General features: G+C 43.6%; 1 protein-coding gene across 3 annotated transcripts in view; it reads left to right on the top strand.

Moving 5' to 3' along the window:
* Nucleotides 1–13,344, top strand: part of PTPN22 (protein tyrosine phosphatase non-receptor type 22) — a 183,198-nt gene that overhangs the window by 155,498 nt on the left and 14,356 nt on the right. For 2 of the 3 annotated variants that reach the window (XM_040423905.1, XM_040423904.1), the window contains exon 17: nucleotides 7,383–7,466. In XM_040423905.1, coding sequence (XP_040279839.1) covers nucleotides 7,383–7,466 — 84 coding nt within the window. Of the gene's footprint in view, nucleotides 1–7,382; nucleotides 7,498–7,601; nucleotides 7,686–13,344 lie in introns of those variants that run through there. The other variant, XM_040423906.1, reaches the window with a different exon arrangement.

Raw genomic sequence — 13,344 nt, 5'->3', positions numbered from 1 at the left:
AGTTTTTTTTTGCAGACCCATTGAAATGAATGGTTCCGCAAAAAAACTGAACAGAGATGTTTGTGTGCATGAGCCCTAAGTCAATGTCTAAATCATTTCAAAAGAGAGAGAATGTGGAGGTAGGCCATTTATACATGTAATTAATATTACATAAAAATCATCATAATTACATGTAACAATAAATAATAAGAATTCTTAAAGGGTAAAGCATAGAAAATAATCAAATAAAGTAACAACACAAATACATCAAAAACATGTGCAGTATATCGCCTACTAGATACCAAGTAGTACCCATTCAGCAGTCTAATATAAGTAATATAAATAATAATAGATGGACTACAACCACTATTTTATATAAGGTGCATATTGCAAGATCAAAACAAGCAATGCCTTAATGCAAGTGTAAAGGACTGTTGCCAGATTAAGGACACCAAAATACAGTTGCAAGAAAAAGAATGTGAACCCTTTGGAATGATATGGATTTCTGCACAAATTGGTCATAAAATGTGATCTGATCTTCATCTATGTCACAACAATAGACAATCACAGTCTGCTTAAACTAATAACACACAAATAATTAAATGTTACCATGTTTTTATTGAACACACCATGTAAACATTCACAGTGCAGGTGGAAAAAGTATGTGAACCCTTGGATTTAATAACTGGTTGAACCTCCTTTGGCAGCAATAACTTCAACCAAACGTTTCCTGTAGTTGCAGATCAGACGTGCACAACGGTCAGGAGTAATTCTTGACCATTCCTCTTTACAGAACTGTTTCAGTTCAGCAATATTCTTGGGATGTCTGGTGTGAATCGCTTTCTTGAGGTCATGCCACAGCATCTCAATCGGGTTGAGGTCAGGACTCTGACTGGGCCACTCCAGAAGGCGTATTTTCTTCTGTTTAAGCCATTCTGTTGTTGATTTACTTCTATGCTTTGGATCGTTGTCCTGTTGCAACACCCATCTTCTGATGAGCTTCAGCTGGTAGACAGATGGCCTTAAATTCTCCTGCAAAATGTCTTGATAAACTTGGGAATTCATTTTTCCTTCGTCCTTCCGCTATTTCACCGTGCCGCCGGACCGCCACTCCGTCCCCATTGACTATAATGGGGACGGGGCGGAGTTACGGCGCAGCACGGCAGTTCGTGGTGAGAGGACGCCGGACTAAAAAGTCGGACATGCAGGACTTTTAGTCCGGCGGCCTTTCGCTGTGCTGCGCCGGAGCTCCGCCCTGTCCCTATTATAGTCAATGGCGGCGGTCAATGGCGGCGGTCTGGCTGCACAGCGAAATAGCGGAAGGACGGATCCGACAGGGTGAACAGCCTGTCGGATTCGTCCGGCCACAAGTGTAAAAGTAGCCTTAGTTTAAGCAGACTGTGATTGTCTATTGTTGTGACTTAGATGAAGGTCAGATCACATTTTATGACCAATTTGTGCAGAAATCAATATCATTCCAAAGGGTTCACATACTTTTTCTTGCAACCGTATGTTTTGTTTTTAGCTTTGACCAGGCTAAAACTTGACCTGTTCTCAGGAATGGTGATGGTCCCAGCAGTTGGGCCCCCACAAACATGGTGGAGAGCCGATTCTATAAAACACTATGGTTGGAAAACTATAGAAGTGATGATAGAAGTGGTGGTGGTTCATGGTGGCTGTCTTCACTCCAACGCACCTTGGGCCTGGGGCCAAGCAGTAAATGGTAGGCACACCCTTTCTTCCCTCATGGCACAACCTGGACCTTTTAGGGGGCTCCTGCCTTATGTTAGTGGGGTGCCCTTAACCTCTTGGGGAAACACCAATCTAATCGTCACCTCATCCCGCAAAAAATGAGCCCCTACCTAAGACAATCACCAAAAAAGTAAAAAAATATATGGCTCAGAATATGGAGTTTAAAAAAGCTGTTATTGTGTAAAACTTAAGTAAATTAAAAAAAGTATATCTATTAGGTATTCCCGCGTCCATAATAACATGCTATATAAAAATATCACATGACCTAACCCCTCAGGTGAACACCGTAAAAAAATAAAAACGGTGTAAAAAAAGCTATTTTTTGTCACCTTACATCACAAAAAGTGTAACAGCAAGCGATCAAAAAGTCATACGCACCCCAAAATAATGCTAATCAAACCATCATCTCATCCTGCACAAATCATACCCTACCCAAGATAATCGCCCAAAAACTGAAAAAACTATGGCTCTCAGACTATCTAAAACATGATTTTTTTAGGTTCAAAAATGAAATCATTGTGTAAAACTTACATAAATAAAATAAAAAGTAGACATATTAGGTATCGCTGCGTCCGTAATAACCTGCTCTATAAAAATATCACATGACATAACCCCTCAGGTGAATACCGTAATTTTTTTTATAAAAACGGTGTAATAAAAGCCATTTTTTGTCACCTTACATCACAAAAAGTGTAATAGCAAGCGATCAAAAAGTCATACGCACCCCAAAATAGTGCCAATCAAACCGTCATCTCATCCTGAAAAAAATTAGCCCCTACACAAGACAGTAGCCCAAAAAATAAATAAAACTATGGCTTTCAGAATGTGGAGACATTAAAGAATCATAAAAAATAAAAAATAAATGCTTTGTTATGTAAAACTGAAACAAACAACAACAAAAAAGTAGTCATATTTGGTATTGTCACATCCATGACAACCTGCTCTATAGAAATACCACATGATCTAACCCGTAAGATGAATGTTGTAAATAACAAAAAATAAAAACGGTGCCTCACAAAAAGTGTAATATAGAGCAACCAAAAATCATATGTACCCTAAAATAGTACCAACAATACTGCCACCCTATCCTGTAGTTTCTAAAATGGGGTCACTTTTTTGGAATTTCTACTCAGGGGGTGCATCAGGGGGGCTTCAAATGGGACATGGTGTCAAAAAAACAGTCCAGCAAAATCTGCCTTCCAAAAACTGTATGGCATTCCTTTCCTTCTGCGCAATGCCGTGTGCCCATACAGTAGTTTACGACCACATATGGTGTGTTTATGTAAACTACAGAATCAGGGCCATAAATATTGAGTTTTGTTTGGCTGTTAACCCTTGCTTTGTAACTGGAAAAAATTTATTAAAATGGAAAATTTGCCAAAAAAGTGAAATTTTGAAATTGTATCTTTATTTTCCATTAATTCTTGTGGAACACCTGAAGGGTTAAGAAAGTTTGTAAAATCATTTTTGAATACCTTGAGGGGTGTATTTTCTAGAATGGGGTCATTTTTGGTGGTTTCTATTATGTAAGCCTCACAAAGTGACTTCAGACCCGAACTGGTCCTTAAAAAGTGGGTTTTTGAAAATTTCTGAAACATTTCAAGATTTGCTTCTAAACTTCTAAGCCTTGTAACATCCTCAAAAAATAAAATGTCATTCCCAAAATGATCCAAACATGAAGTAGACATATGGGGAATGTAAAGTAATAACTATTTTTGTAGGTATTACTATGTATTATAGAAGTAGAGAAATTTAAACTTGGAAATTTGCTAATTTTCCAATATTTTTGGTAAATTTTGTATTTTTTTATAAATAAAAAAATAATAATTTGACTCCATTTTACCAGTGTCATGAAGTACAATATGTTATGAAAAAACTATCTCAGAATGGCCTGGATAAGTCAAAGAGTTTTAAAGTTATCACCACATAAAGTGACACTGGTCAGATTTGCAAAAAATGGCCTGGTCCTTAAGGTGAAATATGGCCGTGACCTTAAGGGGTTAATGTTAGAAAGATAGGAGCAAAGACAAATGTACAGTAGGGGCTACCGGATGAATGGTTGAGTCAATAACCAGGTCCATTTGGTTGCAATATATAGTCTCTTTTTACTAAATAGATGGTTGGGAGTTGTAGTACATATAGCAGCCACAGGCACAGTACCCAGGTATATTACAGAGTAGGCTTTTCCAAATAGCTATTTATAGGCAGCACTAATGATGGTAGTATGGCCAGTGGATGGCCAGTCTATCTCAAAATGTGTTGGGCAATGAAGCAATATACCCTATCCACAAGCAGTAAAGTCTTATTGCCATAAACGTCCGGTACATTACTGTCTTTCCAGGCACAGTCTTTAAAGTAGTTCTCAACCATCAGAAAAATGTCCTCTCTCTTTCTCTGAGTGATAGTCTCTCAGTTAAAGGGAACCTGTCACCTGGATTTAGTGCACAGAGCTGGGGACATGGGCTGCTAGATGGCCACTAGCTCATCTGCAATACCCGGTTGCCACAGTTCTCTGCGCTTTTATTGCGTTAAAAAACAGTTTTGATCCATATGCAAATGAACCTGATATGTGTCCTGTGTCCAGAGATGAGTCAAGCGTCAAGGAGCCCAGCACCGCCCCGCGTCCTCCGAATTTCCTCCTTGCTGGCTGACGTCACAGAGCTGGAGCGCCGAAATCTCGCGATGCGCGAGCTAGCGCATGCGCAGTGTCGGCATCATGCTCATTCCCTGTGCTGGCATCAGCACAGGGAACGAACTACGCATGCGCTAGCTCGCGATGCGCGAGATTTCGGCGCTCCAGCTCTGTGACGTCAGCCAGCAAGGAGCAGATTCGGAGGACGCGGGGCGGTGCTGGGCTCCTTTCCACTTGACTCATCTCCGGACACAGGACACATATCAGGTAATTTGCATATGGATCAAAACTGTTTTTTAACGCAATAAAAGCGCAGAGAGCTGTGGGGACCGGGTATTGCAGATGAGCTAGTGGCCATCTAGCAGCCCATGTCCCCAGCTCTGTGCACTAAATCCAGGTGACAGGTTCCCTTTAGGCCTCTTTCAGGCCTCTTTCACACTACAGTATTTTGCGTTCAGTATACTGGACGTTTTTTGAGTTCAGTATACGGAACAGATACTGAACCATTCATTTCAATGGTTCAGCAAAAAATACTGAAGTGTCTCCGTGTGCATTCCGTTTCAGTATTTCAGTATTTCCGTGCCGTGGAAAGATAGAACATGTCCTATGTTTCTCCGCAAATCACGGTCCGTGGCTCCATTAAAGTCAATGGGTCCGCAAAAAAACGGAATGCATACGGAAGGCATCCGTATGTCATCCGTATGTCATCCGTTTTTTGCGGATCCGTCATTAACAAATGCTAGGCCCAGCCCACTGTGGCCATGTGTTTCTTGTTGCCAAACTTTGGCTGAGCACAAATACAGGTGGCTTCCGTTTTTGATCTGTGAAAAACGGACCGTATACGGGAACCATACGGAAACCATACTGAAAGGTTTTTGCGGACATACTGAACGGAAACGGAGACACAACGGAACCCAAAAACGGGACAACGGATCCGTGAAAAACGGAACGCAAAACACTGAAATGGACATACTGTAGTGTGAAAGAGGCCTAAAACTGATCTCTGGCAGCTTTCAGCCTCAGGGATGAAGAATTCCTGGACCAGGCTTCTCTCAGTGTCTACTTTTAAGGAGCTCACACAAGCACATCTTGCCTCTAGCTCTGCTGGCTAATCACTCTCTCCACTCTACAAGCCAGGTGGGGCAGGTCCAGTCTATCTCCAGCCAAGTATAATAGGACTGCCAGTGTTAACAATATACTGCCCATACATAACTACTAGGGATACATAGTGCATAGAATAGAGGACTTTAACATTAAATCACAACATTTAAATCTTTAGCATTAGGCCTAGTTCACATGAATGTTTTTTTTGCGAGTGTACGGGCCGTTTTTTTGTGTTCCTTATACGGTCCGTATACGGAACCATTCATTTCAATGGTTCCGCAAAAAAAACTGAATGTACTCCGTATGCATTCCGTTTCCGTATTTCCGTTTTTCCGTTCCGTTGAAATATAGAACATGTCCTATTATTGCCCGCAAATCACGTTCCATGGCTCCATTAATTTCAATGGGTCCGCAAAAAGAACGGAACACATACAGAAATGCATCCGTATGTCTTCCGTATCCGTTCCGTTTTTTCTGAGCCATTTATTGAAAATGTTATGCCCAGACAAATTTTTTCTATGTAATTACTGTATACTGTACATGGCATACGGAAAAACGGAACGGAAAAACGGAACAGAAACGGAAACACAACGGAACTCAAAAACGGAACAACGGATCAGTGAAAAACGGAACGCAAAATACAGAAAAAGACATACAGTCGTGTGAACTAGGCCTAAGGTTAACTCTTTAGCATTAAATTGACACTTTGCTGTGATCCACTTGGTCACTGCACATCCAGTGGCATACACTGAACGTTATGTGACTACAGACTAAATATCATTGTGTTCTAAAACCAATGCATGACACAGAAATATGATGTTATGTCACTCTATTTTTTTCACTGCATGGTACTGGCTGTTTTGTTTGCTTACCGCTGTGGACATGGTGCCCCCTCAATGTAGCTAGTAGAAAGTCAGCAGTGTGGTCATGTGACTTCATGGTACTGGTTTGGCTTGCTTGGAACCTCCTGAGATAAGATACAAAAGCAGTACCAGGTACTATTTTCAACTTTGGCCTAGTAGAAAAAAAAATACTGTTGGGTAAAGATTAGCCAGTTCTATGCACTGGAAACGGGCTAGAAAACGTCACTGCAGCCTAACCACAGATTGATGAATTCCTGTGGCAGGTACAGTGGATACAAAGTGAATAATACCCTGTTTAAACTTTTGATGTGACTCTCCATTTGAGGTACATTTGGCCATTCCAAACTGTTACTAGCCATTTGGGATTCTGGTATTTGTGAAGCCAAGGATGGTGTTGCAGTCTGTAACACTATCCTTGGCTTCAAAAATACCAGAACCCCAAGTGGCTGGTGACTGTTTGGATTCATCAGATGATGGATTTGTCACATAATTATGGCTTCTGTTATATATTACTCGGTCAGCTGAAGGATGACATAAGCCACCTCAGCACTTCATCTGCCCAATAGATGCCATGTCCACCTATCCGGAGCTGTGATATCACTATGACAATGGGATGCCACGTCTCTCCTCAGCTTACATGGCTCCAGCCACATATTCAAGACCTGGAGTACCCTGTGACATCACAGTCTTCAAGGGGACAGCACTAGTCTTCTAGGTCTTCTAGGTCTTGACTATCAGGCTCTGTGGTAGGTCTCCCTGCTATATACCTGTTTGCGGTAAGAAAGCTGTGTCATCCCATCATCATGGTGAGACCACAGCAGTGGACAGGCCAACACACCGCCTGCTGGTAAAATAAAGCACACGGTACAGTAGCTTGTGTCACAAACTCTAGTGTAGACAAAGCATTAGAAAGGCTTTGGTTTCTCCAGAAGTTCCTGGGATTTAATTATAATTTCCCTCCCAATCCCACAAACATTTATACCACAGTATAACATTTCTATTGCTTTTCACAGTTTTGTATATCAAAACATTAAATGCTTTCTATGTCCTAGAAAAAATCCAGAATAGATCACCTTCTCCGCCTCCCCTACCAGAAAGAACTAAGGAGTCATATATTATTGCAGATGAAGCTTGCTGTGAGTATAAATATAAAAGAGGGACAACATTATAGTATGATAATGCACGCTGCTTTTACCCTCTATCAATCATGGCATAAAAATGTTTTTCTATTTTCCACTTTAAAAATATCCCCTAAACATTTTTATTAACATATTTATTAAAGGAAATTTGTCACCAGGATAATCGCTATTGAAGTAAAGCCTAATAGCACTTACCTTATTTCCAGATGTGCCTTTGTTCCAGCAATAGATGTTTTTTATCCTCTGAAAATCCAGTTTATTTGGTATGCAAATGAGCCAGTAAGGTGCCCAGAGGGGCGTCATTCTTGCAGAAAGGAGCCCAGGCCACAATGTGTCCACCCACCCCTCCAACATCACATTCAAGCCATAACTCTGCCCCCCTTTTCCCTGTTTCCAGCATGAGGGTGGGCTTGGGCACTAGCAGGAGGCATGCCGGGGCTCCATCCTGCAAGAATGATGCCCCTCTGGGTACCTTACTGGCTCATTTGCATACCAAATAAACTGGATTTTCAGAAGATAGAAAACATCTATTGCTGAAAAAAAGGCACATCTAGAAATAAGGTACTAAGTGCTATTAGGCTATAGTTTTACTTCAATAGCGATTATCCTGGTGACAGATTTCCTTTAATTTCCTATAGGCAATCCCTTAGGGCTCATCTACACATATTGCCGATCTGTGTTATATGGATCCATAAAACCTGTTGTAACATTTTTTATCAATGTTTTTTTTTTTTTATAATCTTTTTTGTAAGGGGCAATAATATTGCATATTTTCAGTACAAGAGTACTAAACAAAAGTGTTGAGATTTAGGCATACATAAACTTTCAGATACGTTTTCAGAATAAGCTGCCATGTGTGTATACATGAGTGATAGCACTATATCTGACCGTTATATAACTTGTATCTGTCATTTTCAGCAGTTTTCTCCTTTGCAAACTGCTTCTATATTTCTCAGCCGTCCCTGAACTGGTGGGTGGATACTACCTGCTCATCATGTCTCCCATAGATTACACATAGAGACAGCAGATTTTGTTTCCTGTCTCACTCATAATCAGTTATAAACTCAATACAGGACATAATATAAGAGTAGAGATGTCGCGAACTAAAAATTTTCAGTTCGCGACGGGCGAACACGAATTTCCGCAAATATTCGCGAACGGGCGAACCGCCATAGACTTCAATAGGCAGGCGAATTTTAAAACCCACAGGGACTCTTTCTGGCCACAATAGTGATGGAAAAGTTGTTTCAAGGGGACTAACACCTGGACTGTGGCATGCCGGAGGGGGATCCATGGCAAAACTCCCATGGAAAATTACATAGTTGACGCAGAGTCGGGTTTTAATCCATAAAGGGCATAAATCACCTAACATTCCCAAATTGTTTGGAATAACGTGCTTTAAAACATCAGGTATGATCAGGTAGTGTAAGGGTTACGCCCGCTTCACAGTGACAGACCAAACTATGACAGACCAAACTCCCCGTTTAACGCACCGCAAACAACCGCAAACAGTCCATTTGCACAACCGCAAACTCCCCATTTGCAGAAGGTTGGATACCAAGCTAGCCATGTCCCGTTCCTTGTCCTCACTGACGTCATTGAAGGTCTCTTCCTCCACCCAGCCACGTACAACACCAAGGGTCCCCGAAAGGTGACAACAAGCCCCCTGGGACGCCTGCTATGGTTGGTCTTCCACCTCCTCAAAGCCACCTCCCTCCTCTGACTCCTCTTCTTCAGACTCCTCTCTCTGCGTTGCCGCAGGTCCAGCAATCGACGACGACAAGGCTGCTTCTGGTGGTGATGGTGGTGACCACAACTCTTCCTCTTCATGCTCATCTACGGCCTGATCCAGCACTCTTCGCACAAATGGGATGATGTCGCTGATGGTGCCTTTGGTGCGACTGACTAGGTTTGTCACCTCCTCAAAAGGACGCATGAGCCTACAGGAATTGCGCATGAGCGTCCAGTAACGTGGCAAAAAAATACCCAGCTCCGCAGAGGCTGTCCTAGCACCCCGGTCATACAAATACTTGTTGACGGCTTTTTCATGTTGGAGCAGGCGGTCGAACATTAGGAGTGTTGAATTCCAACGTGTCGGGCTGTCGCAAATCAAGCGCCTCACTGGCAAGTTGTTTCGCCGTTGAATATCTGAAAAGTGCGCCATGGCTGTGTAGGAACGCCTGAAATGGCCACACACCTTCCTGGCCTGCTTGTGGACGTCCTGTAAGCCTGGGTACTTATGCACAAAGCGTTGTACGATCAGATTCAACACATGTGCCATGCACAGCACATGTGTCAACTTGCCCAAATTCAATGCCGCCAACAAATTGCTTCCGTTGTCACACACCACTTTGCCGATCTCCAGTTGGTGCGGAGTCAGCCACTGATCCACCTGTGCGTTCAGGGCGGACAGGAGTGCTGGTCTGGTGTGACTCTCTGCTTTCAGGCAAGTCAATCCCAAGACGGCGTGACACTGTCGTATCCGGGATGTGGAATAGCCCCTGGGGAGCTGGGGGGGGGTGCAGTTGATGTGGAGCAAGATGCAGCAGCAGAAGAGGACTCAGCCGAGGAGGTTAGCGAAGAGGATGGAGTAGGAGGAGTAGAGGAGGTGGCAGCAGGCCTGCCTGAAATTCGTGGCGATGTCACCAACTCCTCTGCAGAGGCACGCATTCCATGCTTGGCAGCCATCAGCAGGTTTACCCAATGCGCAGTGTACGTGATATACCTGCCCTGACCGTGCTTTGCAGACCAGGTATCAGTGGTCAGATGGACCTTTGCCCCAACACTGTGTGCCAGACATACAATGACTTCCTTTTCCACAATAGAGTACAGGTTGGGGATTGCCTTTTGTGAAAAAAAAATTCGGCCGGGTACCTTCCACTGCGGTGTCCCAATAGCTACAAATTTTTTGAAGGCCTCAGACTCCACAAGCTTGTATGGTAAAAGCTGGCAGGCTAAGAGTTCCAACAAGCCAGCTGTCAGACGCCGGGCAAGGGGGTGACTCTGTGACATTGGCTTCTTACGCTCAAACATTTCCTTGACAGACACCTGACTGTGGGCAGATGAGCAGGAACTGCTGAAGTCGAGATGCGGAGTGGCGGATGGTTGAGAGGGGGCAAGGAGGACAGCAGTGGTTGACGTGGCTGAAGATGCTGGACCAGGAGGAGGATAGTGGCTTTGAGTTTGTGTGCTGCTTGTACTCATCATGTGTTGATCCCATAGGCGTTTGTGATTTGAGATCATGTGCCTTCGCAAAGCAGTTGTACCTGGATGGGTGTTGGACTTCCCGCGACTCAGTTTCTTTTGGCACAGGTTGCAAATGGCATCGCTGTTATCAGAGGCAGACACACAAAAAAAATGCCACACTGCTGAGCTTTGCAATGACGGCATTCTGGTGGTGGCAACAGCATGCGTTGATTGGCGTGCTGTCTGGCTGACCCCGGGTGCCGATACATGCTGTCTGACTGTGCCACTAGCTCCTTGCGACGACCTCCCCCTGCTTCCAACTCGTCTCCTCCTCCTCTCTGTCTCCCCATCTGAACTTTCCCCCTGTTCTTCTTCTCTTCGAGCGGGCACCCATGTGACATCCACGGACACATCGTCATCATCAACCGCTTCACTTTTATCTGACAACTCAGCAAAGGAAGCAGCAACGGGTACAACATCATCATCATCACACCATACGTCCATGTGTGTAATGCTGCCTGACTGAGACATATCCCTGTTATCTACATCCTCTGGCAATAATGGTTGCGCATCACTCATTTCTTCCAACTGATGTGTAAATAACTCCTCTGACAGATCAAGTGAAGCAGCTGTGGTGCTAGTGTTGGTGGTGGCGGCAGGCGGGCGAGTGGTAACTTGAGAAGTGCCCGAAGCTGAGCTGGAGGAGAATGGTGCGTCAAGGTTCCGAGCGGAAGCTGTAGAAGATTGGGTGTCCTGTGTTAGCCAGTCAACTATGTCCTCAGAACTTTTCGAGTTCGGGGTACATGGCCTCTGAACACTGGGCATTATTCTAGGGCCAAAGGAAGTCACAGCACCACGACCACGACACCCCCTGCGGGGTGGCCTGCCTCTGCCTGTCATTTTTTTTTTTCGATTAGTTGTACTATGCGTGCAAGCTACTGTGTCACCAGATATGAGTGGTGCAACTGGGAACTGGCAGTAGTGGGCACAGTACACGCTGTAGGCCTGACACACACGCTTGCAGGCAACTAACTGCAATTATATTACAGTCAAAAAAGTTTATTATTTTTTTTAATGTAATCTACTGTGACACCAGATATGAGTGGTGGCACTGTGCACTGGCAGTAGTTGGCACAGTACACGCTGTAGGCCTGACACACACGCTTGCAGGCAACTGCAATTATATTACAGTCAAAAAATTGTTTAGTTTTTTTTAATGTAATCTATTGTGACACCAGATATGAGTGGTGGCACTGGGCACTGGCAGTAGTTGGCACAGTACACGCTGTAGGCCTGACACACACGCTTGCAGGCAACTGCAATTATATTACAGTCCAAAAAGTTATTTTTTTTTTCAAATGTAATCTACTGTGACACCAGATATGAGTGGTGGCACTGTGCACTGGCAGTAGTTGGCACAGTACACACTGTAGGCCTGACACACACGCTTGCAGGCAACTAACTGCAATTATATTAAAGTCAAAAAAGTTTATTTATTTTTTAAATGTAATCTACTGTGACACCAGATATGAGTGGTGGCACTGGCAGTAGTTGGCACAGTACACGCTGTAGGCCTGACACACACGCTTGCAGGCAACTGCAATTATATTACAGTCAAAAAAGTTTTTTGTTTTTTTTAAATGCAAGCTACTGTGACACCAGATATGAGTGGTGGCACTGGGCACTGGCAGTAGTTGGCACAGTACACGCTGTAGGCCTGACACACGCTTGCAGGCAACTGCAATTATATTACAGTGAATTTTTTATTTTTTTTTTAAATGCAAGCTACTGTGACACCAGATATGAGTGGTGGCACTGGGCAAGTGGGCACAGTATACTCTGTGGGCCTGACACACACGCTGGCAGGCAACTGCAATTAGATTACAGAGGGGAAAAAAAGCAGACTGATGTACTAGCCCTAAAAAGGGCTTTTTGGGGTGCTGTCAGGACGCTGTCCTTACAGCAGATTAGATGAGTCTTTCAGGACTGGAGTGGACACTGAATACACTGGCCTAGCTATCGATTTCCCTATTAAATCAGCAGCAGCTGCACTGTCCCTCCTCTCACTAAGACTGAAGCTTCCGAATGAATCTAAGATGGATGCTGTCCTTGATTTTTGCTAGGAGGGGGGAGGGTCTGGGAGGGAGGGTATGCTGCTGATTGGCTGGAATGTGTCTGCTGACTGTGAGGTACAGGGTCAAAGTTTGCTCAATGATGACGTATAGGGGGCGGACCGAACATCGCATATGTTCGCCCGCCGCGGCGAATGCGAACAAGCGATGTTCGCCGGGAACTGTTCGCCGGCGAATAGTCCGGGACATCTCTATATAAGAGTAGTGAGCAGTAAAGATGTAAATTAAGCACTTGGGTGAAATATAACACTATTATCTGCTGAATCTGCTGAATCATTCCAGTGTTGTGTTTGTCTGCTTCTCGCTGCACTTCCTCCTCACCTCCTCTCTATAGAATTCTATGGGATTATATTATCTGATATTTCAGTGAGCAGGCAGCCTTTTTTGTTCTCACAAGCTGGATTTTCACAAATTTCACAGAGGAAGTTATTTTAGAAAGGGACAGCTGATAACTTCAGAACAAAGCATTTTTCTCTGATAAGATATATTACAAAGTTTCTTACATCTGTTTGTACTGTTTATTTATGGAAAGCTGTCGGAAAGTACAGTTATATATC

Source organism: Bufo bufo, chromosome 3 (assembly GCF_905171765.1).
Source record: "Bufo bufo chromosome 3, aBufBuf1.1, whole genome shotgun sequence".
NCBI classification, from domain to species: Eukaryota; Metazoa; Chordata; class Amphibia; order Anura; family Bufonidae; genus Bufo; species Bufo bufo.
The sequence above is the reverse complement of the archived record's forward strand: the minus strand, read 5'-3'. Positions and strand labels throughout refer to the sequence as shown.